Source organism: Puma concolor, chromosome A3, assembly GCF_028749965.1.
Source record: "Puma concolor isolate L17-30 chromosome A3, mPumCon1.1.hap2, whole genome shotgun sequence".
Classification (NCBI taxonomy): domain Eukaryota; kingdom Metazoa; phylum Chordata; class Mammalia; order Carnivora; family Felidae; genus Puma; species Puma concolor.
In genome coordinates this window covers 78,001,110-78,027,684 of record NC_141669.1, presented here as the reverse complement: position 1 = coordinate 78,027,684, position 26,575 = coordinate 78,001,110, and the positions used below count along the sequence as shown (strand labels likewise).

The window sequence follows — 26,575 nt, the reverse complement described above, 5'->3', positions numbered from 1 at the left end:
AGATACCCGAGCCAGAGCCTCACCACTGCTTAGAGAGGAGACAGTGAAGGGCACTCGTACTGATTTTCTTCAAAAATCTATCTACCTCCTGTCCTGGCACAAAAACAGACACTCAGATCAATGGAACAGAATGGAGAACCCAGAAATGGACCCACCAACATATGGCCAACTAATCTTTGACAAAGCAGGAAAGAATATCCAATGGAATAAAGACAGTCTCTTCAAGTGGTGCTGGGAGAACTGGACAGCGACATGCAGAAGAGTGAACCTGGACCACTTTCTTACACCATACACAAAAACACACTCAAAATGGATGAAAGACCTAAATGTAAAACAGGAAGCCATCAAAACCCTTGAGGAGAAAGCAGGCAAAAACCTCTTTGATCTTGGCCACAGCAACTTCTTACTCAACATGTCTTTACAGGCAAGGGAAACAAAAGCAAAAATGAACTATTGGGACCTCATCAAAATAAAAAGCTTCTGCACAACAAAGGAAACAATCAACAGGGGCGCCTGGGTGGCTCAGTCGGTTGGGCATCCGACTTCAGCTCAGGTCATGATCTCGCGGTCTGTGAGTTCGAGCCCCGCGTCGGGCTCTGGGCTGATTGCTCAGAGCCTGGAGCCTGCTTCCCATTCTGTGTCTCCCTCTCTCTCTGCCCCTCCCCCATTCATGCTCTGTCTCTCTCTGTCTCAAAAATATATAAACGTTAAAAAAAAAAATTAAGGGGCGCCTGGGTGGCGCAGTCGGTTAAGCGTCCGACTTCAGCCAGGTCACGATCTCGCGGTCCGTGAGTTCGAGCCCCGCGTCAGGCTCTGGGCTGATGGCTCGGAGCCTGGAGCCTGTTTCCGATTCTGTGTCTCCCTCTCTCTCTGCCCCTTGCCCGTTCATGCTCTGTCTCTCTCTGTCCCAAAAATAAATAAACGCTGAAAAAAAAAATTAAAAAAAATAAAAAAATTAAAAAATTAAAAAAAAAAGAAAGAATCAACAAAACTAAAAGGCCACCGACAGAATGGGAGAAGATATTTGCAAAAGACATATCAGATAACGGGTTAGTATCCAGAATCTATAAAGAACTTATCAAACTTAACACGCAAAAACCAAATAATCCAATGAAGAAATGGGCAAGAGACATGAATAGACACTTCTCCAAAGAAGACATCCAGATGGCCAACTCACACATGAAAAACTGCTCAACATCATTCATCATCAGGGAAATACAAATCAAAACCACAATGAGACACCACCTCACACCTGTCACAATGGCTAACATTAACAACTCAGGCAACAACAGGTGCTGGCAAGGATGTGGAGAAAGAGGATATCTTTTGCACTGCTGGTGGGAATGCAAACTGGTGTAGCCACTCTGGAAAACAGTATGGAGGTTCCTCAAAAAATTAAAAATAGAACTACCGTATGACCCAGCAATCGCACTACTAGGTATTTATCCAAGGGATACGAGTATGCTGTTTTGAAGGGGCACATGCACCCCAATGTTTATAGCAGCACTATCAACAATAGCCAAAGTATGAAAAGAGCCCAAATGTCCATTGATGCACGAAAGGATAAAGAAGATGTGGTGTGTGTATATATATATATACACACACACACATATACATATATACATATATATACGTATATATGTACATATATATACGTATATGTATACATATACGTATATATATGTATACATATATACATGTATATATGTATGTATATATATATATACACAACGGAGTATTACTTGGCAGCCAAAAAAAATGAAATCTTGCCATTTGCAACTACATGGATGGAACTAGAAGGTATCATGCTAAGCGGAATTAGAGAAAGACAAATACCATATGACTTCACTCAGATGAGGACTTTAAGACATAGAACAGATGAACACAAGGGAAGGGAAGCAAAAATAATGTAAAAACAGGGAGGGGGGACAAAACATAAGAGACTCTTAAATATGGAGAACAAACAGAGGGTTAGTAAGGGTTGTGGGAGGGGGAATGGGCTAAATGGGTAAGAGGCACTAAGGAATCTACTCCTGAAATCATTGTTGCACTATATGCTAACTAACTTGGATGTAAATTAAAAAACAAAATAAAATTTAAAAAAAGAAAAGAAAAGAAACTCACCTCCTGAAGGTGCCTGGGTGGCTCAGTTGGTTGAGTATCTGACTCAATTTTGGCTCATGATCTCACGGTTGAGCCCCATGTTGGACTCTGCACTGACAACACGGAGCCTGCTTGGTGTTCTCTCTCCCTCTCTCTCTGCCCCTCCCCTGCTCATGCTTGCATGCTCTCTCTCTCAAAGTAAATAAATAAACTTAAAAAAAAAAAAAAGAAATCTACCACCTGGTACCTTTTGATTTGGTGGCCCTGGATTATATGACATCTATAATACACCATCAGAGCTTCCTTTGAAGAACATGGGACTTGAATTTCTAGCACCTTAATTCTGAACGCACATACCCACACACATAGGAGCATATGCTGCATCATAAATTTTAAAACAAATTATTGCCTTGTATCTCTGGTCTCTAAATACACATTTGAAAATCAAACTTGATGACTAAGTTTTCTCTCAAACAGATTGATCAAGGAAAACTGCTTTTCAGTAGGAAAAGAATAGTTTGCTAACTGGACTAGTAAGTGTCTCACATACTTGAAAAAATCAATTACAAAACAGAAAACTGAAACTACATTTCAGAAACAATGTGTTAGATATAAAAATTACTATATATCCTATAATAGAAGAAAGGAAAGGCATAAAGTCTATTTGCTATAAACTGACTTAAACTTACAAGTAAAACCTGTCTTACCATCTACATGAAATAAAGACACTTTTAAAAGGCTCAAGTAGTGCATAAGGAAAAAAATATCAAACAGCACATTTAAGATGTTAATTATACTGATTTCTTTGAAGATTAACAAAGGTGATAGAATTTTCTGGCACTTACAAACTCTTCAAAGTCACAATTAAGAAAACACACTAAATCCATTTGATATAAAAAATAACCAAACAACTTTAGATCTTTTTTTGGAAATATAATTCTCAGAAAGTTAATGAAAGATATCCCCCTTACCAGAAAGTTTACTTTATGAAGATTAAAAAGGCATCTCAAATAGGAGACTGACCAAGAGCCTAGAGAAAATAGAGGATTACCTATTCAGTTATGAACATGGGTCCAAAATTAAAATCTGATACCTGTATATACCTAACAACTGCTCCAGAGTGCTATTAATTCAAGTATATAACACACATTCCTTTCATTAATAAGGAAAAAAAGTGGAAGATGAAGCAGGAAGATAAGTCTACCTCATTTAGCAAAAAAAAAAAAAAAAAAAAAAAAAGAAAGAAAAGAAAAGAAAAAGAAAAAAGGAAAAAAGAACACATAGGAGATTTAGACTTGCTAGGAATCCCCAGCAGCATACTCCACTCAAGAAAGATCCCAAAACCCACCCGTGCACAGAGAGATCCCAAAACTCACCTGCACACAGAGGTCATGACCAAGGAGGCTTTAAAATAGTTTCAGAAGACCCCCCTCCCCCTCCCCCTCCCCTTCTTGCCCTAAAAATCATTCTTCCCTGCTCTCTCCTGGAGATTTGAACTGGGATTTGAACCCAGATAGTCTTAACTCCAGAGCCTTCTCTTTCATCCACTGTTACATTAAGCAGAACTATTAATTGGGAAAAGACAAATGAAACACAAGAGCAAAGATTAAACCTAATAATCTAAGGGCAAAGGTTCAAGTGTGGAACATGGAGGAGGGGGCCCAGGGTAGCCAGGAAGTCAGAATGGTCAGCACTGTGCTAAGAACTGGATGCATCCATGATTTTGTTGAAGAAATGCATTATACTATCTGAGGGTCCAGTGGAGCACAGAAATAAACAGAGCAAAGAAATAAGAAAGGCATGAACAACTATATGGCAACAAATTGGACAAGCTAGAAGAAATGGATAAATCCCTAGAAACATGCCTAGAAACCCACCAACACTGAATCAGGAAGAAATAGAAAATCTGAACAAATAATGAGTAAGGAGATTGAATCAATCAATAACCAAAAACCTCCCAACAAAGAAAAGCCCAGGACAGAAAGATTCACTGGTGAATTCCACCAAACATTTAAAAAAGAATTAATGAGGGGCACCTGGGTGGCTCAGTCGGTTAAGCGTGACTTCAGCTCAGGTCACGATCTCACGGTCCGTGAGTTCGAGCCCCGCGTCGGGCTCTGGGCTGATGGCTCAGAGCCTGGAGCCTGCTTCCAATTCTGTGTCTCCCTCTCTCTCTGCCCCTCCCCCATTCATGCTCTGTCTCTCTCTGTCTCAAAAATAAATAAACGTTAAAAAAAAAATAAAAAAAAAAAAAGAATTAATGACAATCCTTCCTAAACTCTTTCTAAAAACTGCAGAGGAGGAAACACCCTCAAACTCATTTTACAAGGCCAGCATTATGCTGATACCAAAGCCAGGTAAGGACATTACAAGAAAACTACAAGCCAACATCCCTGATATAGATGTCAAACTACTCAACAAAATTTAGTAAGCCAAATTCCACAGCACATTAAAAAGATTACACTATAATCAAGTAGGATTCATCCCTGAGAGGCAAGGATGGCTCAACATAGGCAAATCATCAATATGATACATCATCTTAATAGAATGAAAGATAAAAATCATAGGATCATCTTGATAGACACAGAAAAAACATCTGACAAAATTCAACGTCCATTCATGATAAAAACTCTCAACAAATCGGGTAGAGAATGAATGTATCGCAATATAATAAAGCCATATATGACAGGTCACAGCTAACATCATACTTAAAGTAAAAGGTTGAAAGTTTTTCCTCTAAGATTAGAAATAAGACAAGAGTGCCAACTCACTACTCTTATTTAACATAGTAATAGAAGTACTAGTCAGAGCAATCAGCAAGAAAAAGAAATAAAAGGCATCTGAGTTGGGAAAGAAGTAAAAGTGTCTCTGTTTGCAGAAGACATTATCTTACATAGAGATAATCCTAAAGACTTTGCCAAAAAATTGTTAGAACTTAAATGAATTCAGTAAAGTTTCAAGATACAAAATCAACATACAAAAATTGGTTGCATTTCTATCTGCTAACAATGAATTACCTGAAAAAGAAATAAAGAAAACAATCCTATTTGCGAAAGCATCAAAAACAATAGGATACTTAAAAATAAGTTTAACCAAGGAGATTGAAGGTCTGTACACTGAAGACTGTAAGGCAGATGAAAGAAACTGAAGATGACACACAGATAGGGAAGGATATCCTGTGTTCATAGATTGGAAGATGTATTATTGTTAAAAGTCATTAATTAATTAATCAGTTAATATTGTTAAAGGTCCAAAGCTATCTACAGATTCAACACAATCCCTCAAGATTCTAATGGTAGTTTTTTGCAGAAATTGAAAAAATAATCCTAAAATTTGTATAGAGCCAAAAAAAAAACCCAAATAGCCAAAGCAATTCTGAGAAAGAGCAAAGCTGTAGGTATCACACTTCCTGACTTCAAACTGTATTACAAAACTGTAGTAATCAAAACAGTATGGTACTGACATAAAAACAGACACAAAGACCAAGAGAACAGACTCAAGAGCACAGAAACAAACCCATGCATATGGGTCGACTATTATTTGAGAAGGAAGCCAAGAGTACAATGGAGAAAAGATATTCTATTCAATAAATGATGTTGTGAAAACTGAATATTCACATGCAAAGGAATGAAAATGGACCCCTATCTTACCCCACTCACAAAAAATGTATTAATGGCTTAAACATAAGACCTGAAACCACAAAACTTGTAGCAGAAAACACAGGGAAAAAAGCTCTTTGACACTGATCTTGGCAATGTTTTATGGATATGACACCAAAAGCGCAAACAACCAGAGCAAAATTAACCAGTGGTGCCTACATCAAATCAAAAAGCTCTGCAGAGTGAAAGAAGCAATCAACAAAATGGAAAGGGAGAAAATATTTGCAAACCACATATCTGAGTAGGGGTTAATATCCAAAATATATAAGGAACTTGTACAATTCAAAAGCAAAAAACCCAAATAATCCAATTGAACAATAAACAAAGGACCTCAGTGGACATTTTCTCCAAAAAAGGCATTCAAGGGGTGCCTGGGTGGCTCAGTCGGTTAAGTGTCCGACTTTGGCTCAGGTCATGATCTCGTGGTTTGTGGGTTCGAGCCCCGCATCGGGCTCTGTGCTGAATGCTTGCTCAGAGTCTGGAGGCTGCTTTGGATTCTGTGTCTCCTTCTCTCTCTGCCCCTCCCTGGCTCATGCTCTGTCTCACTCTGTCTCTCAAAAATAAATAAATGTAATAAAAAAATTTTTTTAAAGACATTCAAATGGCCAATAGGTACATGAAAAGGTGATCAGCATCACTATCATCAAGGAAATGCAAATCAAAACAACGAGATATCTTCATACCTGTTAGAATGGCTAGTATCAAAAAGACAAGAGTTAACACAATGCTGATGAGGAAAACCCTTGTGCACTGTTGGTGGGGATGTAAACTGGTACAGCCACTATGGAAAACACTATGGAGGTTCTTCAGAAAATTAAAAATCGAGGAGCACCAGTCAGTAGAGTGTGTGTACTACTCTTGATCTCAGGGTTGTGAGTGTGAGCCCCACTCCAGGTATAAAGCTTACTTTAAAAAATGCAATAAAAAAAAATTAAAAATAGGGATACCTGGGTGGCTCAGTCAGTTAAGTGTCCCACTTCAGCTCAGGTCACGATCTGACAGTCATGGGTTCAAGCTCTACATTGGGCTCCATGCTGACAGCTCAGAGCCTAGAGCCTGCTTCAGATTCTCTCTCTCCTTCTTTCTGTCTGTCTCTCCCCTGCTTGTGCTTTTTCTCTCTCAAAATAAATAAATTTTAAAAAATTAAAAATAGAACTATCATATGATCTAGAAATTTCACTTCTGGGAATATATCTGAAGGAAATCACTATCTCAAAGACATATCTGCACCCTCATGTTCACTGCAGCATTATTTACATTAGCCAAGACATAGAAACAACTTAAGTGTCCATTTTTTTAAAGTTTATTTATTTGTTTTTGAGAAGGGGGTAGAGGCAGTGAAAGAGGGAGGAAGAGAGATCTCGAGCAGGCTCCACACTGACAGCATGGAGGTTGACGTCGGGCTCTAACTCAGGAAATGTGAGATCATGGTCTGAGCCAAAATCAAGAGTCAGACACTCAACCGACTGAACCACCTACGTGCCCCTCTAAGCATCTACTGATGGATGAACGGATAAAGAAAATGTGCCATACATACACACACACTCACATACACACTTACACACGCAAGAATATTATTCAGCCACAAAAAAGAAGGAAACCCTGCCATTTGCAACAACATGGATGGACCTTGAGGGCATTAAGCTAAGTAAGATGACTCAAACAGGGCGAGCAAATACTGTATTATCTCACTAGATATGTGGAGTCTAAAAAAAACTCAAACTCTTAGAAATAGCAGAGTAGTGGTTGTGGGGTGGAGGGTAATAGATAAAGGTGGTCAAAAGGTACAAACTTCCAGTTATAATATGAATATGGTCTGGGGACGTAATGTAAGAGCATGGTGACTATAGTTAACAATATTGTATTGTATTGTATATTCGAAAATTGTTAAGAGAGTACATCTTAAAAGTTCTCACCACAAAAACAAAATTGTAATTATATGAGGTGATGGATGTGCTAAACTAACCTTAATGTGGAAATTATTTTGCAATATATACATATATCAAATTATTACATTGTACACAAACTTATACAATGTTATATATTAACTGTATGCAAATAAGGCTGAAAAAAAACCCACATGTATATAAGAGATGGACATTTTCTTCTTACTGATTTAGACAGGAAAAACTCTGTGGATGACTTTGGTGGACGTCATCATCCAACGGTAGTTTTGCAAAGTCACAAGACATTTGGAAAAGGGATGTCAATGAATGTATATTTCAAAAGAAATAGGAACTCAACAGTGGTCAACTTGAATGGACTTCTTACTAAAATGGGGAAAAGCATGCCACTGTCCGTATGTTTGTTCTAAGGACTTTCATGAGCCTGGATCTGTATTCTTACTCTTTATATTTTGATGTCAAAATCTGTAATTAACCTAACAGGGTGACTGATAAATTAACTATGCATAAGTTTGAAGAAAAAAAAAAAATTACCAAACATTCACAGGTGCAAACCGTTACCCCAATTATCAACCGTTCATATCTCTGGATGTGAAGAGAAGGCACAGAAAGTTCTTGTTATTGACAGCAACAAGAGAAATTCAATTAAGATTTAATTTGCTTATTTTTTCAACCACTGCCTTTAATTAAAAACAGAAAGTAAGACTCCACTTGAATATCTGTAGTTAAATCCTTTTAAACAAAGAAGCACACACAAGAATTATTTGATAATTTTGAAAAGAGGTGTTAAGGATATGCTTTGAAAACTTATTTTTTATATATTGTCACATTTTTGAGAGTCAAGGTACAAATTTACTATTGGCTTTCTAGACGTTGACATATCTGAGACACATACAATTTTTAAGAGCTTTTTGAAAATACAGTTAATATAATTATTGTCTTCACTATGTACTTCTAGCACCTTCATCTAGATTTATCCTCCAGTTTCCTTTTTGAGGTCTGAATCTGGTGGTCTGGAGAAAGCTTTGTGTTTAACTCAAAATTAAAATTTTGATGTCCTAGGTTAAGTTTTCAACAGAACCTCTGTTCCTAGAGAAGATCATTCCACACACCCTGTTGCCTCCAGCCCAAGACAGGCTCAATGAAAGAGACAGCAATTGTACCCAGTAATAAAAATACACTAACATTTCAAAAAACAGAAGTGAGGAAATTCTAATTATGTGTTATTTTCCAAAGCTCCCTTAGGTAAATAGAACCTAGAATTTTATCATGCTCCCTGAGTCTGGGGAAGGCAGAAATGTTTCAACTATACGTTATGCAAGGGGATCAGGGGCAGGTTGGGACAGGGACACAAAGCCAACTATAAAAAGCTAGGATTTTGAAAGTGTGTTGGCTTACACGTCCACAGCATTTTTCCAGCAGAGAGAGAGACCGGGAGGAGAAAGGTGCTCCCTTTGAGATTTCCAGCCTGTTTTGGGTTGCTCCTCCCCTTCTCTTATTCCTGTGTCCAGCTCATTGTCGTCTGTTGGGCCAACAATCTGTTCATGGGTCAGGAATGGTTTCTTCTTTGACCATCGGTATTTAAAAGAGCAGCAGCACACCTTGTCCACACAGGATGATGGAGAAAATCTACAGGTTCTGTGCAACAAAGGCTCTCAACCTTGGGCAATTTTGCTTCCACTCACGGAACAGGTGGAAATGTCTGCAGACATTTTTGCTGTCACAGCTGGGAGGGTGGGTACTACAGGCATCTGTCGGGAAGATGCTACCAAACATATTACAACACACAGCACAGTCCCCACAACAAAGAATTACCAGGCCCAGAATGTCAGCAGTGCCAACGTTGAGAAATCCTGCCATGGAAGGACAGGGTTAGAGAGAAGGGAGGTACCTAGTACGGGGAAACAGAAGAATGTCATGAACGACAATATGGCTTAAAATAGAAAGAGTTTTATTACTTATTTATACTTTCCTTTAGGCCCATGAGCTGATTTTACTTCAGGCCTCGGGAGTGGCTGCCAAATTGTCTGGCTATACTCAACCACAGTGCTTTTGAACAGCTAACTTAGTCCTCAGTAACAGAAATATGCTGGGTGCTCTAAATAAATCCCAGGGCAATGGAACAAGTACGTATGCTCTGCAAGCTCAAAAATGCTTCCACAATAAAAACGGTAAGGTATTACTGTTTGACTGACATAGCTGAGAGCAAACAACAAATAATGCTATTTTCATGGGATGGAGACCGACCCAATAAATCGCACCACATAACAGGACGATATACCATCAGGTATTTTATAGAAATTCTGGGAAATGACAGGAGCCTGCTAGCATGCCCGCAATGATGTTTTGTTGCTTTGTAGTTTTTAAAGTACGTTCAGAATTATCTTTAGTCACAAAAAGTCCCAAACAATAAGGCTGGGAGAGGATGGAAAGTTTGTCTTCCAAGATGAAAAATGAACTTGGAGAAGTGCTAGATTAATCTATCTAGGAGGATCCCATAACCCCCTTTCACTTTATGAACTTCAAATTTCCCCCTCTGAATGATGAAAGCCTCCTTTGTCTGGGACAATGTGACGGTGTTCCTTTCCTGACTCATCAGGTTTGTGATGGGGTCTGAGGGAGGGGCTGTAATTCAAAACAGAACAGGTGCAAGGAGTAATGGCCCGCTAGGCAGGAACTCGACCCTCAAAAATCAAAACTACTCTTAGTCTTATAATCTTTAATATGATCTACAGGAAGGTAGAGAACACTGACCGACCAAAGGAACCTCTTTGTGAAGCATGCTAACACAGTAAGTCAAAACTGCCGAAAATCGGCTTACTTCTCTCTTACACACACACCTATCGACAGGAATCCTCATGTTGTGAATAGCATTACTTCAATGCACAACGTCTGTTTTTCTACAACACGGCTTTTCTTAGTGCAAAATCTTTCACTCACCATCAGTACCAGTGGTCTCGGCACTCTTGGATCGTAAACCCCTCTCGGGGGTGGCTGTGACAGCGGTGGTTGCAGCAGCACAAGTCGGAACAGAACTGACTAAACACTTACTGGCACCTAACTCTGCCAGAGACGATGCCGAGCACCACTCCTGTACGAATTCGTTTAATCCCCACGACCAACCTATGAGGCTGTGGTACCTTCCCATTTACCGAGGAAGACGGACGGGGAGGCACAGATTTCAACTCACCCAGAATAACACGGTTGGGACGCAGCAGAGAAAGGATGTGCACGGACACAAGCTGGCTCCAGAGTCCAAGCTCCTACTTATGTGGAGTCACCTCTTCGAGCACATGTTCCCAGCTTTTATATACTTATTTAGAAATTATATGCCAGTCTGTTGATATCTACATTATTACACGTCTTCTCTAAAATAGTAGTCAAAGGGATAAGGGAGAAAAATAACGTGCCAACCTATTCTTCCACACCTCACTTTGAAGGCCATGGCTCACACGCTGTGAATGCCCGGGCCTGGCGTTTGTCGTCTCTCTGATGCTGCTGACCCGTGCCCACCTTACCTTCACACAGCCCACCTCCCCAGTGCACTCCGGGACCCGAGAGGCTAACCCACTGTCACAAACACCTTCTGCATGCCCCACTCCGTGCCTCGGCTCACATCAAGTCCCTGTCAACAACAGGAAATTGTTGAAAGGTTTATCCTAAGACGCGGTGTCCTCACAAAGCCTTCTCTGAGCTCTTCTCTCAGATGCGTGTCCTCAGCCACCTGCCTGGCACACGCCAGGCAGCCATGTATTTCTGTGTAATTGTGTGCGGTATCGATGGCTTGTTTTCCAAGGCAGCTCATAAGCCTCTTGAGAACAGAGAACATGGTACATATTAACTTTTCTTTGTACCTTCCATGGCACCTGGCATAGTACTATGCACTTAATTACCACTCAGTAAGCATGTGCTAAATAAAAGAGTAAGTAAACATTCTCTCTATTTACTCCACGTCTCTAGAGCCTAAGGACAGAGAGTCAAAGGGAAGATCATCCTGGGAAACAGGAGATTATGGGAGATACTTTCCTCTTTACCTATGCTCACGAGAATGGAGACAGACTGCCTTGCTTGTACAGGGAAATGCCTTCACACAGTCCCCAGTAATCTGCACGTATAGCACGGGGATTTTACACAGCATTCCTGTTTCTAAAATAATAGTGTCCTTCCACACCTTGTTTATCTACTGCTTGCTGCCTACTCTGTTAGCATTTTTTGTACTTAAAGGTAATCTTGAACATACAGACATGTGTAACAAACCCAATTTCAGGAGAAAAGGGGTTTACCCTTTATTTAAAAAAAAAAAGTTTCCCTTTGTCTATTAATGGGATTTGCTCAAATGCTACCTTCTCAACAACTATTCTGACACCTCCTTTGATACTGTCATCTGGGCTCTCTTACCAGCTCCTGATTCCCTTTATCCCACTTTGCTTGTTCTTTTTGTCCACAAAAGTATTATCTTCCAATAAAATGATACAATTTATTTATTATAATAAATTATATGATACTATCATTTGCTCTGGTTTGTCTCCCTGCCTCTAGACTGCAAGGTCGGTGAGACCAGCGGTATTTGCGAGCAAGGATCTGTCTCCTTGGTTCTCTGATGTATTCCAAGTATCTAGAACAGGGTTTGGCATGATTGGTGCTCCACCAACAGAAGGCACAAATCAGTAGACGATGTCAACTTCCATTTCACTCCACACCTTGAAGGCCTCAGAGAGAGTCACTCTAGCCTGAGAATGTTCTTTCCCTCATCCTGAGAAGTGGTACAGTATGGCAGTTAACCACAGAAGCTTGAAAGCTCTGAATCCTGGCTCTGCTTTTTCTAATTGATCCCTGCATATCTTTAGTCAAATCTCATAACCCCTCTTGTCCTCAGTCTTCTCATTACTACAATGGGAGTAATATCCATCACTCAGAAGAGCCTCCAAAGGCACTAGACATCCACACACCCCAGTATATAAGATTCAGTAACTGGCGTGTGTATATAATACATATATTCTTTACACTATTACTTCCCTCACTCTATCCCAAATGGTAACACATCTTCTGATAAATCTATAAATTCCACAGACTATGAGTTCAGAGCACTACAAAATAGCAGTAGCACTTTGGCGGGTGACAATGACCGTGTACTATCATCAACGCTCCAGACCTGGCAGCGAAGGGCTGTCTCCTACACCCAGAGAAAGCTCCCTAAGTAACACATACCAAATAAAAGCCTTTCGATATTTATAAGGAAAGGATTAATTCATCTTCCAAAGTAGCATTTTAATTAAAAATGACTTTTCTGGGCTTACATCCAGAAAGGAATATATTGCCAAAAGGTAAGATTCAACAAGGTTTAGTTTAGTTTTGTTTTTTAAATTAAAGTGCTTCCCAATCCTTTTCACGTCAAGGCACACACACAGAAAATAATCTTTCTTTGGCACTCTGGGACAAACAGATGCGACTCCTCCCAGCTGCAGGTGACGGCCTAGAGCCCCCAGCCCTGCCAGGCCCTACTCAGACTTGCTGGAAGCTGAAGGAATCAGTCAATACTTGAAGCATGTACCAGCACAGCATTGGAGAAGCTCGGCCTTAGCCCTTCTTGGACTGGAGACCTTCCTAGCAACTTAGATTTTTCTCCTTTCGGACAAACACCAGTCCTCAGAGAGAATGAATCTGGCCACCAGTGACCAAAGTGAGCACTTTCTTTATGACTCATTCCAGAAAAAAAGCACACTGACCAGCAATCCATTTATAACTCACAACATCAGCATAATTTCATGCTTTTGTTTTTACTTTCCATTCTGAAATTTTATTTTCCGTGCATAAAGTAAACAATGGAGACAGGCCAACCTTAAGTCACCAAATGGAATCTATCAAGTAATGTTCTATTTCTAGGCAGCTTGAGGACTCTGTTTTATGTTTCACAATTTTGTACTTTTAAGAAATACAAAAAAGATACCATTTTTCAAGCATAAGGTGCTATCTTATGGTCACATTTTGAAAAGATGGGAGTGGATCATTCTTTTAAATTTGATTGTAAGTTTTAGTACAACACTTAGTAAAAAATACACTTTTTTCTAAAACATTCATTTCCTTATATTTAGAAAACACTGACAGAATTCATACTTAAGACTACCTCTATCACTGGTTTTCCTTTTGTTTCCACTACTTCTCTCTATGGCACAGAGTCAAGGATGGTTGGTATTATCCCTGTTTCCTGAACAGTGACTCCTTCAGAGAAGTGGCTGGCTGAATTGACCTACCTTTATTTCTTTCCAGGTTTTCTGCTTTTCTTTTTCACAAAGGTAATGCCAAGATCCACCTCTATTTTTGTTCTCCTGCTGTCCTGCCCATCCCTGCACAGCTGTTCTCACACCCATAAAGATCCCAACTGTAGGCCTGAAACAGAGTGTTCTAGATTCAAGCAGAATGTTATCTTAGTCTCAGTCTCCCTCATGCCTGATGCCATATCTGGCAGCTTCCTCTCTTGCCTCATCTTCATTTCTGTTATTCATATGCTCCCCGGTGCGAGGGTTTGGCTGGCTCGCTTGGCTTCTAACCCACAGCTCCCTCCCTGGGAGGTTAGAAAGGCAAACTCATGTCTTCACCTGTACCTAGAACTGGGTATGCAAACCACTGAGTGTGCTGAATTGAATTCAATCTTGACCCCTTTTTCATGTTCCCTGCAGCTCCTAGGCTTAGAACCCACAATTTCTGTGGGTGTCCATGTCTGAGTGTTTTGTCTCACACTCTTAAGGATGACAGAAGGTATGGCAACTTCATGCTTGCCTATAACCGAGGTACCAATGGAGGATTCTGTACTTTTAGACTCTTTAATGTATTTAAGACTATTAAATGAGACACCAAAGAGAAATCATGAGAAAAAGATGAGTGGAGGGAGGGAAGGTGCAAAACTGCTATGATTTCACTCTCAAGTGTAATCTAAAAAACGAACAAAACCACAATGGATAAACAAACAAAAAGCAGCATCAGACTTGTAAATATAGAGAGCAAACTGGTGGTGGCCAAGAGGAGGAGGGTAGGGGATGGGCATAATGGATGAAGGGGAGTGGGAGATACAGGCTTCCAGTTATGGAATTATTAAGTCACAGGAATAAAAGGCAGAGCATAAGGAATATAGTCAATGATATTGTAACAGTGATGTAATGGGACAGATGGTAGCTACATTTGTGGTGACCACAGCATCATGTATAGAGTTGTTGAATCACTACGTTGAAAACCTGAGAATAATGTAACATTGTGTGTCAACTATACGAAAAAAAAATGTCTTATTAGTTGGTTGTAGCCTCTCAGGATGTCAGTGACTTCCTCTGTCCTTCTTTTTTTTTTTTTTTTTTTTTTGAGTGAGAGAGAGAGAGAGAGACTCCACACTCAGCGCAAAGCCCAACTCAGGGCTCTATCTCATAACCCTGGGATCATGACTGGAGCCGAAATCAAGAGTCAGACACTTAACTAACTGAGCCATCCAGGTGTCTTCTAATACCTCCTCTGTCTTTCTAATACCAATGGACTTACTTTGTTTCTAGCATCAAACCAGATTTCAGGACTCAGGGACAAGGGAATAAAGACAAAGCAAAGCTGGATTCTTTGCTTGGTTTCCCTAAGACATAAAAAGTTGTTATTCACATCAATTATCAGGAGGTACCATTTTCTAAACATCTTGCAGGATTGCTGAGAGTATTAATGAAATCACATATTCATTTTATGCAGCATACAGGTGGTGCTCAAAACGTTCATTTTACTTCTCTTATGGCAATCTCACCAAATGTGTGGGCTTAGGCTGTCTGAAGTCCATCTCCGGTTAATATTTCATGTCAACCCAAGAGTGCAATACTGCCGCTCAGCTCCACAGCCAGAAAAGTGGCTCAGGATTCCCAAAGTGCAAACATCAAAGTTCCCAATTTGGGTAGGGGGAGGGGATGGAGGAGTAAGAGAATTAAACACGGTGTTCAACAGATTCTGCTGGTAAAGACTGAGAAAATTTAATCCCAGCAAAGGGGTGTTTAGAACTATGGAGATTGTCTGGATTAACTGAAGAAAAAAGAATACCTTTGCCTAGAATGTTCATTCAGAGAAATGCAAAAGTGGTTCTTCTGCTTCAACAGAGGCTGAATTACCTCAGCTGTCTTTTCACCTTACTCATATAAGAGAGCTTAGGTAAAGAAAGAGTAGGGACCACCGCTTGTGTGTTTATATCATGAAAAAAAGAACCAAAATAGAAAATGAAAAAATTCCGGGGCACCTGGGTGGCTCAGTTGGTTAAGCGCCCAACTCTTGATTTTGACTCAGGTCATGATCTCACAGTTTGTGGGATCGAGCTCCGAGTTGGGCTCTGTGCTGTCTCAGAGCCTGTTTGGGATTCTCTCTCTCCCTATCTCTCTCTGCCCCTCCCCAGCTCGCACGTGCATATGAGCATGCTCTCTCTCAAAATAAATAAATAAGCTTAAAAAAGAAAAAGAAAATGAAAATAACCCAAAATTCAAACTTCTATTTCAAATGGTATATATTTCCTTACGAGACACCAAAATGTGACTTAAGTGCCCCCAAATCAGAATACATCCTACCTCATAATCATTGGCCAAAACTCTTCTTCAACACAAGAGAACTTTTTTAATGCCAATATGATTTCTCGGGAGTGATAAGTAACCTAGTAATAATGTTAAGGCCCCAACATGAAGAATTTTGGCAAGAAAAACAGACGGTTAATTCTACTTAAAAGACAGGGTAGCCCTGCCAGCCAGTGTTGTTCCCAAATGAGGTAATGTCCATGGCTCTTATCTAGCCTTTATGGAGATTTAATGTCATTTACCATTGGCTCTTATGAACCGGCTGCATAATCTCACCTTTTCTCATGTGTGTTACTTCCATCCATGTCAACACTGCAATTAGGAACCTCTGGTTTTTAAAATGATTAAGAAACGATTTTCATATGTTTTCTTTTTATGCATGTCCTATAATTTGAGTCTTTCTTCCATCGCCTCGGAAAATTCAGAGATCAGCATATTTCTCATTTTCAAGGTATTCTATAGAAATACTCTGAGGTTTGATATTTTTATGTAAACATTTTTCAAAGAAGCCAAAATGTATAATTCAAGAAAATGTTCTGTGGAAGAATTTGTTTTCTGATTACAAAATGATTTCCTCCCTCTGAAAAAAAAATAACAATTTTATATTTACTTAGCTGGCTCTGAAAGTCCCATGGAGATTCTCATGCCTTTCAATCCCTAACACCCCTTTTCCCAGCCTTTTACTGATTTCAAAGGTAACTCCATGTGGAGAAGGAATCCATAAACTGTAGAAAGGAAAGAGAAAAAGAACCCTTTCCGTCTTAACCCCTTGCGTTTCCCCCATAAAGAACAACAGAGTGAAACACAGCTATTACAACACAGATGAGACACCCAAGTGGATATGACAGAAAGATTTTCACATGCCTTTGAATTCCTTTTTTCAACCAGGATATAAACCAATCTGGGTAAAGACAGGAATCTGTTTGACAAACATGAACATGATACCGAACACCCATACTATTTTGTTTTGTTTTGTTTTCAACAAAACATCTCCCTTTACCTCCCAATACTCAGGAACAAAAGCAACAGCCACAACCAACCTGGAGTCACAAGGCTTTTACTTTTCCACGGTGTTTCACCCTTCAGGTCACAGAAAAAGTAAATTGGAGATATCAAAGGCAGCCCAGAGACAGAGCAGAAGACCATGCTCTGTTGCTGGGCAGACTGGTGAGACACAAGCCAGACCTGTTAGTGTTGTGTGTGGGAAACGAGGTTGGGAGGCCCATTTGTACAAGTGGCGAGCCAGCCAAAGAAGCAATCCCAACCTCTTCTGACAAGATTGAGCCAAGAATGGATCTGCAATAAAGAAGATCTGATGGCTGATCCCCACTACCCGCCTCCTGCTTGACAATCTGACCCCCGCCTCTAACTCAGATGCAGAATCGAGGCATCTGTGAAAAGCATGTCCTTCATTACTCACTAATTGCCAGCTCCTTCCCTTCAGAGTAGTGTCCGACAGAGAATCGAGACATGGGCCTCAGGGTCCCACGTTTAAAACCAAGATAATACCCTCCAGCCCTCTCGTCATCACTGAGATATAGTGAGGACCAAGGGAGATGAGTGCTTGAGAGACTGCACTGAAGAGACCACCAAAGACCCCCAATATATACCACATAGACCAGAGGATCTGCTCTGGTCGCTTGGGGGCCGCAGTCTTTTCAGGAGGTCTGCAAGATCAAACTATCTTCAATGCCACTAACACATTCCTTTCCCCTTTATTCTCCTTCTCATACAGATGGCACATGGTGGGGTTTGCCAGGGGCTACAAGGTGAGTGATGATGTCAGCATTCTAATAATGACTAATGGAATGTGTGCTTGTGAGTTCTTGTGTTTTAAGATTTCCTGTTTCAGTTTCTAATTAAATATTGATAGACAGAAGTGTTTTGGGAATCCACGATAGCTTTTCAGAGGGTAAAGAGGTCCTGAGACCAGTTTGTGACCTGCCAACCTAGAACTTCATCCCACCCAAGCCTGCAGTTCCCAGATGGGCTGACTTGTCACCCATCCTGAGCCCTGCTGTATGCCGTTCTCTCTGCGTGGGGGGCTCTCCCTCCACCTTTTGCTTGGCTTTTTCTGCCTTTACTTCGAGGTCACTTTTTCTGGGAAGCTTTCCTTTGACTCCCTCAAAACCAGTCAGGTGGCCCTGCTAGGTGCTCCTCTAGCACTTAGCACACTACATGGTGATTGCTCGTTCTCAGAGGGCTGTTTTTGTCCTGGATTCCTTCAGTGCAAGAACCGACTTAGTCACTGTTCTGATGGACACAGTGGTACGTAGGAGGCATTTAATACATTTAACAAATACTTGCTGAATATATGTAACAACCAAGAAAGGAAGGCATGAAGACAGGCCTATCTTGCATTCATTCTCACCTAGAGGGAATTAGTTACTAAAAATCTTAGTTTTCATTATAGTACAGGCTCATTAAAACTATAACAATAGTAACTCTATATCATATTATGTACCAGGTACTAATCTAAGCACTTTATATGCTTTAATTCATTTAATCTTCACAAAATCCCTAGCAGGTTTATATCACTGTTGTCCTTGTTTCAAAAATGAAGACACGACACTGTATGTTCACTATATTGTAATTAAAATAAAAAAACTTAATAATAATAGTAATAACATAAAAAACAATTGCAGATGTGCAGGCAGTGAGTAGTGAGACTGACCCTGAGACAGTCTGGCTCCAGAGTCCCAGGCCATTAACCATTCTATACGGTGCCTCTCGTGTCGGCAGCAGAGACCTCAACCTTATGGCACATCCTGGGATCTCAAGGCCACTCCTCAACTCTGCTCACAAACCACAAACATGACTTGCTACTTGAATCTCACCCCCAATCCCGCCCCAACATGAGTGATCCCAGCAGCCACATGAACAGACGTGTCGAGTACCACCCGTTCCCAAGTTTATCGTTTAGGGTTTAAAAAAGACAGTTCCGGTAAGAAGTTTCTTTCTCATTCATTTGTTGTGCTTTGGTCCTTTGTGGGGGAAATGTTAAGTTAAAAGCAGTAAGTGTATTTGTATATTTATTAAAAATAAAAAGTCTCTTTTGTAGCACTGAGAAAACAGGAGAGTAGGGCTTGGCATTTCTATGTGTGATGCCACAGCACAAACTCTCCCTGATGTGTCTAATTCTCCTTCCTCTCTTTCAAGGAATGTTCACAACTTCACCTTGAACAGGGAGTGGCCCAGAATAGTCGGTAGGCACTTGATGGAAAAGACAGAACTTTATCTGGTTCAGAGAGCTATGTCCAGATGGGAAAGAAAGCATGAAGTAAAAAATACAGGATTTAATGCAAAAGACGATCTGACTGAATCACAGTGTGATGCTGTACTCATGTTTGTAATGAAAAAAGCACACCTAGGAAATACCAGTCCTTTTCAGCAATAGAAAAGAGTTCTACGGATAAAGTTAAAAGCTTGTGTATCAAATCTTCACCTGCAAACAGTAGGCGAGAAACCAAAGTTTATCCTGTGCGGTTTGACACAAAGTAACTTTATTTACCTGGAGAAGCGTCCCATGAATATGGTTTTGCCGGAAACACTGATCGGTGGAGTTGGGGAGTTTGGCCAACAGAGTTCGGATGGTATTGGGGATTTCATCCACCATAACAAACGGAACCAAGGCACGAGCTGCCATCTCACGGGAGCGGTAGACAGGGGAGTGACCGCATCTGGGGAGACATAAAAACACAAGACCATTCAATACTCATTTCCACATCCATGCCTTTGTACGTACTAATGTTCTTTTTTGTTTGTTTTGAATTTTTTTTGGATATATGTCATTCTGTACATGCTGATGTTCTATCTAGCTCCAGCTGGGACATCCAAGCTGAGGGGGAGTGGGGTCGGGAATGGGAGTTCCTCCTTATTCCAAATGTTGGTTTGTTTTTTGTTTTTAATACTTCCCTTATTCCAATGATGGTGTGTATGTGTTAGTGTTGGTTCTACAGGTGATTTTCTGTTTCATATAAATATCATTAATATCTATGATTCGATCACAGAAATAAATGCAGACAGGCTTTGGGAATGAGTCAATAAATAGTAGCAAAAAATAGCTTCCTCCTCAACAATCAAACAACTATTCACTGAGCACTCAAAATGAACAAATAGTAGGTGCCATGAGAAATAAAAGTCATTGTGGTCTTTGGGGTGCCTATACTCTGGATGGCAAGAGGGGCAGTACATTTGAAAAGATGCCGCAAAAGCACAAGACAGTCCTGGAAGAACGATATGCAAGTGATCTTCATATTATGGCTACGTGAGGATAAGACTGTAGATTCTGGTATTGAGAAGGATTGAAAGAAAGCAAGCATGGTTCCCAGAAGGCCGAAACCAGGAAATTGTTTCAACCAGAAACAGTGGTATAAAGCAAGGAGAAAATGCTCAAGGTATAGGTAGATGTATCTGACTGAAGTAGAGGCTCAGAAATAACAGTGGAACTTCAGGCTGAGAAGTGGGTCTGGCCAGACCGGGGAGTGCCACAAACGGCAGACTACAAGATCTTGAACTATTGTCAAGAGAACAAGAGCTGGACCCTCAAGTCACTGAATCCTTGCCTCTGGGCTGACTCACACCCAAAGAGCTTGAAGAAAAGCCAGTTCTTAAAGTGAAAGTCACGGACAAGTGGGATTTTGAGATTCTACAAAGGTCATTGGAAAGGCAGGTCATCTAAGAGCCTCTTGACTTTGTAAACACTCAGAACCTGAGAGTCCACAACCATTTTGTTGAAATTGTGCACTTGAAAGCCTTCACAGAGATAGTATTGTTTGAGAGGAAAGCCCAATGTGGTAAGTCTCGGCTCAAGTAAGTTCTTAACTAGAGAACTCTTAAGACTCCATGATTTTTTACCCAATTTAGAAAGTAACTCAACTTATAGAAATATCTTAGACGTCAAGACAAGGATGGGGAAGATCAGAAGATGGTAGACTCTGTGGAAGAAAGAGAGGTCTCTCGTTCTGTTTTCAAAATTAATTACTATTCCAAGAAGGTATTACTGCTAAGATCTGGGTCATTAGGGCCATGTGGCCACGTAGACTTAGCAAGCAGACACACAAAGTCCTACCACTGTAACGTTTCTAATACCCCAGAGGTAACACTGACATTTACCTTAATATGACAATAAAAGAACAGATTAATTAATGTACAAATGGAATGGTCCAAAGAGAATTTCATCATGGGGAGTGGGGTAGGAAGAGTGGAGAAAGAGGCACAGGGGAAGTCAAACCTTGGGTCATTTTTTTCCCCCTACAAGTGTACATCTGTGAGACAGGTCAATCAGCACACACTTTATGGATGGAGAACTCACCTTACATCATACTATGGGAAGACACTGGGAGCTAACGTTACAGCAGGTAGCTAGAGACTTCCCAACGGTTTTTGACGAGGTTCTGCCAAATCACGCATTTCTATTTTTCCTTTAAAATGATTAAATGTTTAATCTTTAATGGGCAAACGCAATAAAACGTTTGCTTTGGCCCGTGATGGGGGTGGGGGGGAGTGAGAAAACTTCACTTGACAGAGAAAAGAAAATACTCTGAAAACGCTTTGAGATTTAATTAGCAAATGACCTCACTCAAGCTGGGTCATTTGTAGGAAGCTTCCCCATCTGTCTGTTCCCCACCCTTCCAACACACACACTTTGGGTTAGAGTGTGTTTTATGTTGCCGAACTAGGCTCTTGTATATAAATGTTTCTTTTCAAACACAAATAACTCTGACATGGTTACAGATGTTTAGTTTCTAATTAGCAGTAACTGAACACTAAGAACGCCCCTCCTTTTGCTCCTGACCTTTAGCAAATGATGGTTTCCCAAAGGAATCTGGCATCCATACAGGAGAAGGAATGGAAAGTGGGAAAAATGTCAGAATTTTCTGCGTTCAGATACCCTGTGCTAGGGTACTTTCCAAATGCACACAATCAGGTTAAAGAGCAAAACAAAATCTCCCCCCCCCCCCAAAAGTAATGCAATTATAGAAAAAGAAAAGCCTATTTTAAAAGTAATATTTAATTATCATTCATTATAAAACAGTGATTCAATGTAATTTCAAACTCCTCCACTGCACGTTGTTAAAATGGATAGATAGATTATAGTCAATACACACACACACGTACGCACACAACCATTAAGCAAAAAAACATTTCCAGGTTACTGTTTTGTCAGTTCCTGGGGGGCGGGAGGGGTCTGATGAGGGGGTCTGATGAGGTATATGTGACCTGGAGTGTGAGAGGATATAAACACAGTCTTTTTAGCCCTAAGCAGAATATATTTGCACCTAAAATCTATCTCTCCCTTGGCTAGAGTCTCCTAGTTTGATTCAGTAAATGTGCCAAAATCAAGTAGAGATGCTCTGTGGGGATACAGAGTCTAGCAGCTATAAAGGATGGAAAATCAGAGCACCTGGATTTCCATTTTGCTTTGTATACTGTGTTTTATGGCCTGGACAAGTCACAGTAACCTCTGGGTCTCAGTTGAGCTGACAGTGGTAGCAATAATCTATACCAGTGTTCTCATGTGATGTCTATGAGAACATTCCAAGAGGCAAGGCGCTTTGGAGATACAAAGTTTCCATAGTGAAATGTGCCTGTGTCCAGTACAGGATCTGCATGTTCTAAGAATTGCAGGCCTCTAAATGGCCTCAATGAGAGAAAGAAGACTGTGGTGTGAAGGCTGTACCATTTATAAGAAGATAAAACAACAAACTGATGATATGAAGGCAATGAGATTGGGGGGAGGCGCCCCATCAAAAGTGATGAGGAGAGGGGGGGTGCCTGGGTGACTCAGTCGATTAAGTATCTGACTTCGGCTTAGGTCATGATCTTGCAGTTCATGGGTTCAAGCCCCACATCAGGCTCTGTGCTCCAGCTAAGAGCCTGGAGCCTGCTTTGGATTCTGTGTCTCCCTCTCTCTCTGTCCCTCCTCTTCTCTCTCTCTCTCTCAAAAATAAATAAAACATTTTTTAAAAATGGTAAGGAGGAATCTCAAGCCCTTCTGAAAATAAGTAGATCTGCTTCTGTCTCTCTAAGCCTCAATTTCTTCAGGAAAATACACCAAATGGATCTGGGATCTGAAAGGTCATGTCCCCTTTTACTACGATTTGAAAACCATGTCCTCAGTAGCCCTAGCTGTGTTCTAGGCCTGAGCACTAGATCCTTGCACAGGGTGTGCGGGACATGCAGACACCCGAGCCTCTAGAACTTTCACTCCAATAAACCCTTCCCATGTTAATTTTAATCTATTTACTGAGTGCCTACTGTGCTCTCAGCACTGTGTAACATGAAAAATGACACATCTGTCACCATAACACTTGCATCCCGCAATTACAGAGCCCTTGGCAATTTATAAAATATATGAACACCCCTATTTCTTTACTATGCAACATTCCTGCAGGACACGAGGGCATTACAAACCTAAATGAACAGACGAAACATAAAACGAAGCTCAGAAAGCCTAAGTGGACCCTCCAGGATATGTGAGCAGCAGCACCCAAGCCAGAACCACCATGCACGGCTCCAAGAGGGGATCTGTGGGTTATTCTGAGCAGTAGCTCACACCTGGAAATCGAGGGAGCATAAAAATATCTCCCAGCTAATAAAAACACAGCCTTTACTAGTATGTAGGAAATCTCTAAATGTGTGTGTTGAGTTTCTTGTTTTTGTTTTTAGTATTTGTAGGATCCCCAAAACATTCCAGAATCTAATACAAACTGTGGGCTCTCTCCAAAGAGAAATAGATTTATGAACATACACATGCAATTTCCCATATAATTTCAGGAGGTTCATGACACACACCCAAAACCCTTGGGGCAGTGTCTCCCAGACCCAGGGCAAGAATCTCCAGTTGCTCCTTTGCACGCAGTGTGACTGTCAGGTATGTGCTCTGCTTCCCAGAGAGCGAGACAGAGAACAGGACTCTGCTCACAGAATACCACCAGTCTAGAGGGGAGTGAGGCAGATAACCCCATGATCCCAAATCAGTAGTACCCACGGAGACCCACACAGCTAGGAGCGGCATAGAGAAGCCAAGCGGCAGAAGGAGTTGGAATGGCTTTCTGGAGGAGATAAAGGACCTTCAAGTGAGAATGATACACACCTCTGGCCTTCAGGCACCACGGAGAACCCTGGAGAGTTTAGAATATTCTGAGCAGGCAACTGTTCTTCTGAGATCTTCCCTACACTTCACCATTTCCTAGAATGGTGGCTGACCTTTATCCACATGTTTCCCTCTATATTTACCCTCAGATTCTATTCCAGTTTCCTTGGAAGGTTTCACAGGTAAGTGGCTGGCCATCCCCCAAACTTTCTCTGCTCACCAGTACCTCCTAGATGAGCATGTAGACATCTGAGTGCCCCACACAAGCCCACACCAGGTAGGTACCAGAGAAGCAGACAGAAAAGCGACTGCCCATGCCCCGGGAGCCCACAGTGCAGTGGGAAAGACAGGCCGATCAGCCTGTACTTGTCAGGGCCACGAGAAGTAAACACAGGCTGTTGTAGAAGGGCTGTGGGGAGACACACAGAGAGGAGGGTGGGTGGTCTGGGGGATATGGTCCAGCTGTGATGAAGCTGGGGCAGGAAAGAGCATTTGGGTTGGGCCTGTGTCTTTCCCTGCATGAGCCCAAACTGCCCCTCAGTGCATCCAGACAGAAGGAAGGGATCTGAGGTTTATTAAATGACTACTGCGTGCAGGGACCGGCTACGTACTTTAGACACACTATTTCATCGACTCTACTAAATCTTCATTGCAAGGTCATCATCATCATCATCATCATTGCTATTTTCAGATGAGGAAAGATTTCTCAACATATTTCAGATCATAAAACTAGCAAGTGTCAGATCCTGCATTCCAATTAGGGTCTGTCCACTTGCAAAATCTAGTTTTCTAAGACTTGACATGCAGCCACCTCAAAATCCTCAGTCTTGGAAAAGCTTTGGACAAGTTCAACCTAGACCCACTGAATGTGACTGGCTTTTAAAGGCATCCGGCCTCTAACTGGTAGAATATGAAGCAGAACAATAAAATGATGCTGATAACCACTAACACTTACTAAGCATTGACAGAGGGCCAGACTTTGTGTTAAAATCTTTGCACGTATTTCCTCATCTAATCCGCACAAGGCAGAATGGCTGAGAGAACATTTTTAGGCAATGTGAGGGAGGTATTTTTGAAAGGACTTCATAAGGCCCAGTGACCTTGTGTGAGTCCCTCATTTCACAAGAATCAGAGAGAAAGTCTTGAGAAAAGTCTCAGAATGACTTCACGATCCAGCTAATACCCCCTTCCACTCTCCCTCACCGATAAAATTAATGCTCCCCCCAGGTCCTCTACGTTCCCAGGCCCAGCTCCAGTCCTATCCTTACTTTGCAGAGGTCAAGCTGTACCTTGTACAAAACAGAAGCCCCCAAACTCCTGCTGCTGCTGCTGCTGCTGAAGATGGTCATCCACTTTCTCTAGATGCCCCTACTTGACCAAGGGGTTGGCGTCCTAGGAGCTGGGCCGAGTTTAAAGAAGCTATGTGTGACTTCCTCCCAAGTCTTTCACTAGATTTACTCAAGAATGCCCTGCCATGATTGTCTGTTTCTCATACAGTAGCAGCACCGTCTGCTGTTGGGGAATGGTCATCTATTGATAAAAGTTGAGATAACCCTACCTAGCGAGGTATTTCTGCAGGCTGGGTGAGAAGGCATAGGCTGAGACCTCAGGCTATACTACTTTAAAAGAAGAATCTTGCTATAAAGTGGAACCTTGAACAACAGGGGTCTGAACTGCACGGGTCCACTTATATGCAGGTTCTTTGCAATAAATACATTGGAGAAAATGTTTTGGAGATTCATGACAATGTGAAAAACTCACAGATGAACTACGTAGCCTAGAAATACTGAAAAAACTAAGAAAAAGTTGGGCATTATTGTAAGATGACAGTATATAATACACACAACATACAAAATACGTGTCAATCAACTGTTATGCTATCAATATAAGGCTTCCAGTCAACAGTAGGCTACCAGTTACGTTTTGGGGAAGTCAAAAGTTATATGCAGATTTTCAACTGCGTGGGGTGGGAGGGTGAGCGCCCCTAATTCTCAAGTTGTTCAGGGGTCAACTGTGTATGTTCTGTCAAACCAACTATTGTCTACTATCCTTGGTACCTCTGCACAATGCAACTCGTCCTCACTGGAATGAATGTCATTTCACCCTCTTCTTCTGAACTCGGCTCAGGTTTCACTTCTTTTGCAAAAATCTTACAGCACCTCCTCTGATCAGAATCCATCCCTTCCTTTCTCATACTCTGTCCTTGCAACTGCACACTTAGATCCATCGGAGCTG

General features: G+C 41.1%; 1 protein-coding gene across 6 annotated transcripts in view; it reads right to left on the bottom strand.

Annotated features, from left to right (window-relative positions):
* Positions 1–26,575, bottom strand: part of THADA (THADA armadillo repeat containing) — a 327,427-nt gene that overhangs the window by 132,651 nt on the left and 168,201 nt on the right. For all 6 annotated transcript variants that reach the window (XM_086701217.1, XM_086701218.1, XM_086701219.1 and 3 more), the window contains one exon: positions 19,754–19,922. In XM_086701217.1, coding sequence (XP_086557343.1) covers positions 19,754–19,922 — 169 coding nt within the window. The remainder of the gene's footprint in view (positions 1–19,753; positions 19,923–26,575) is intronic.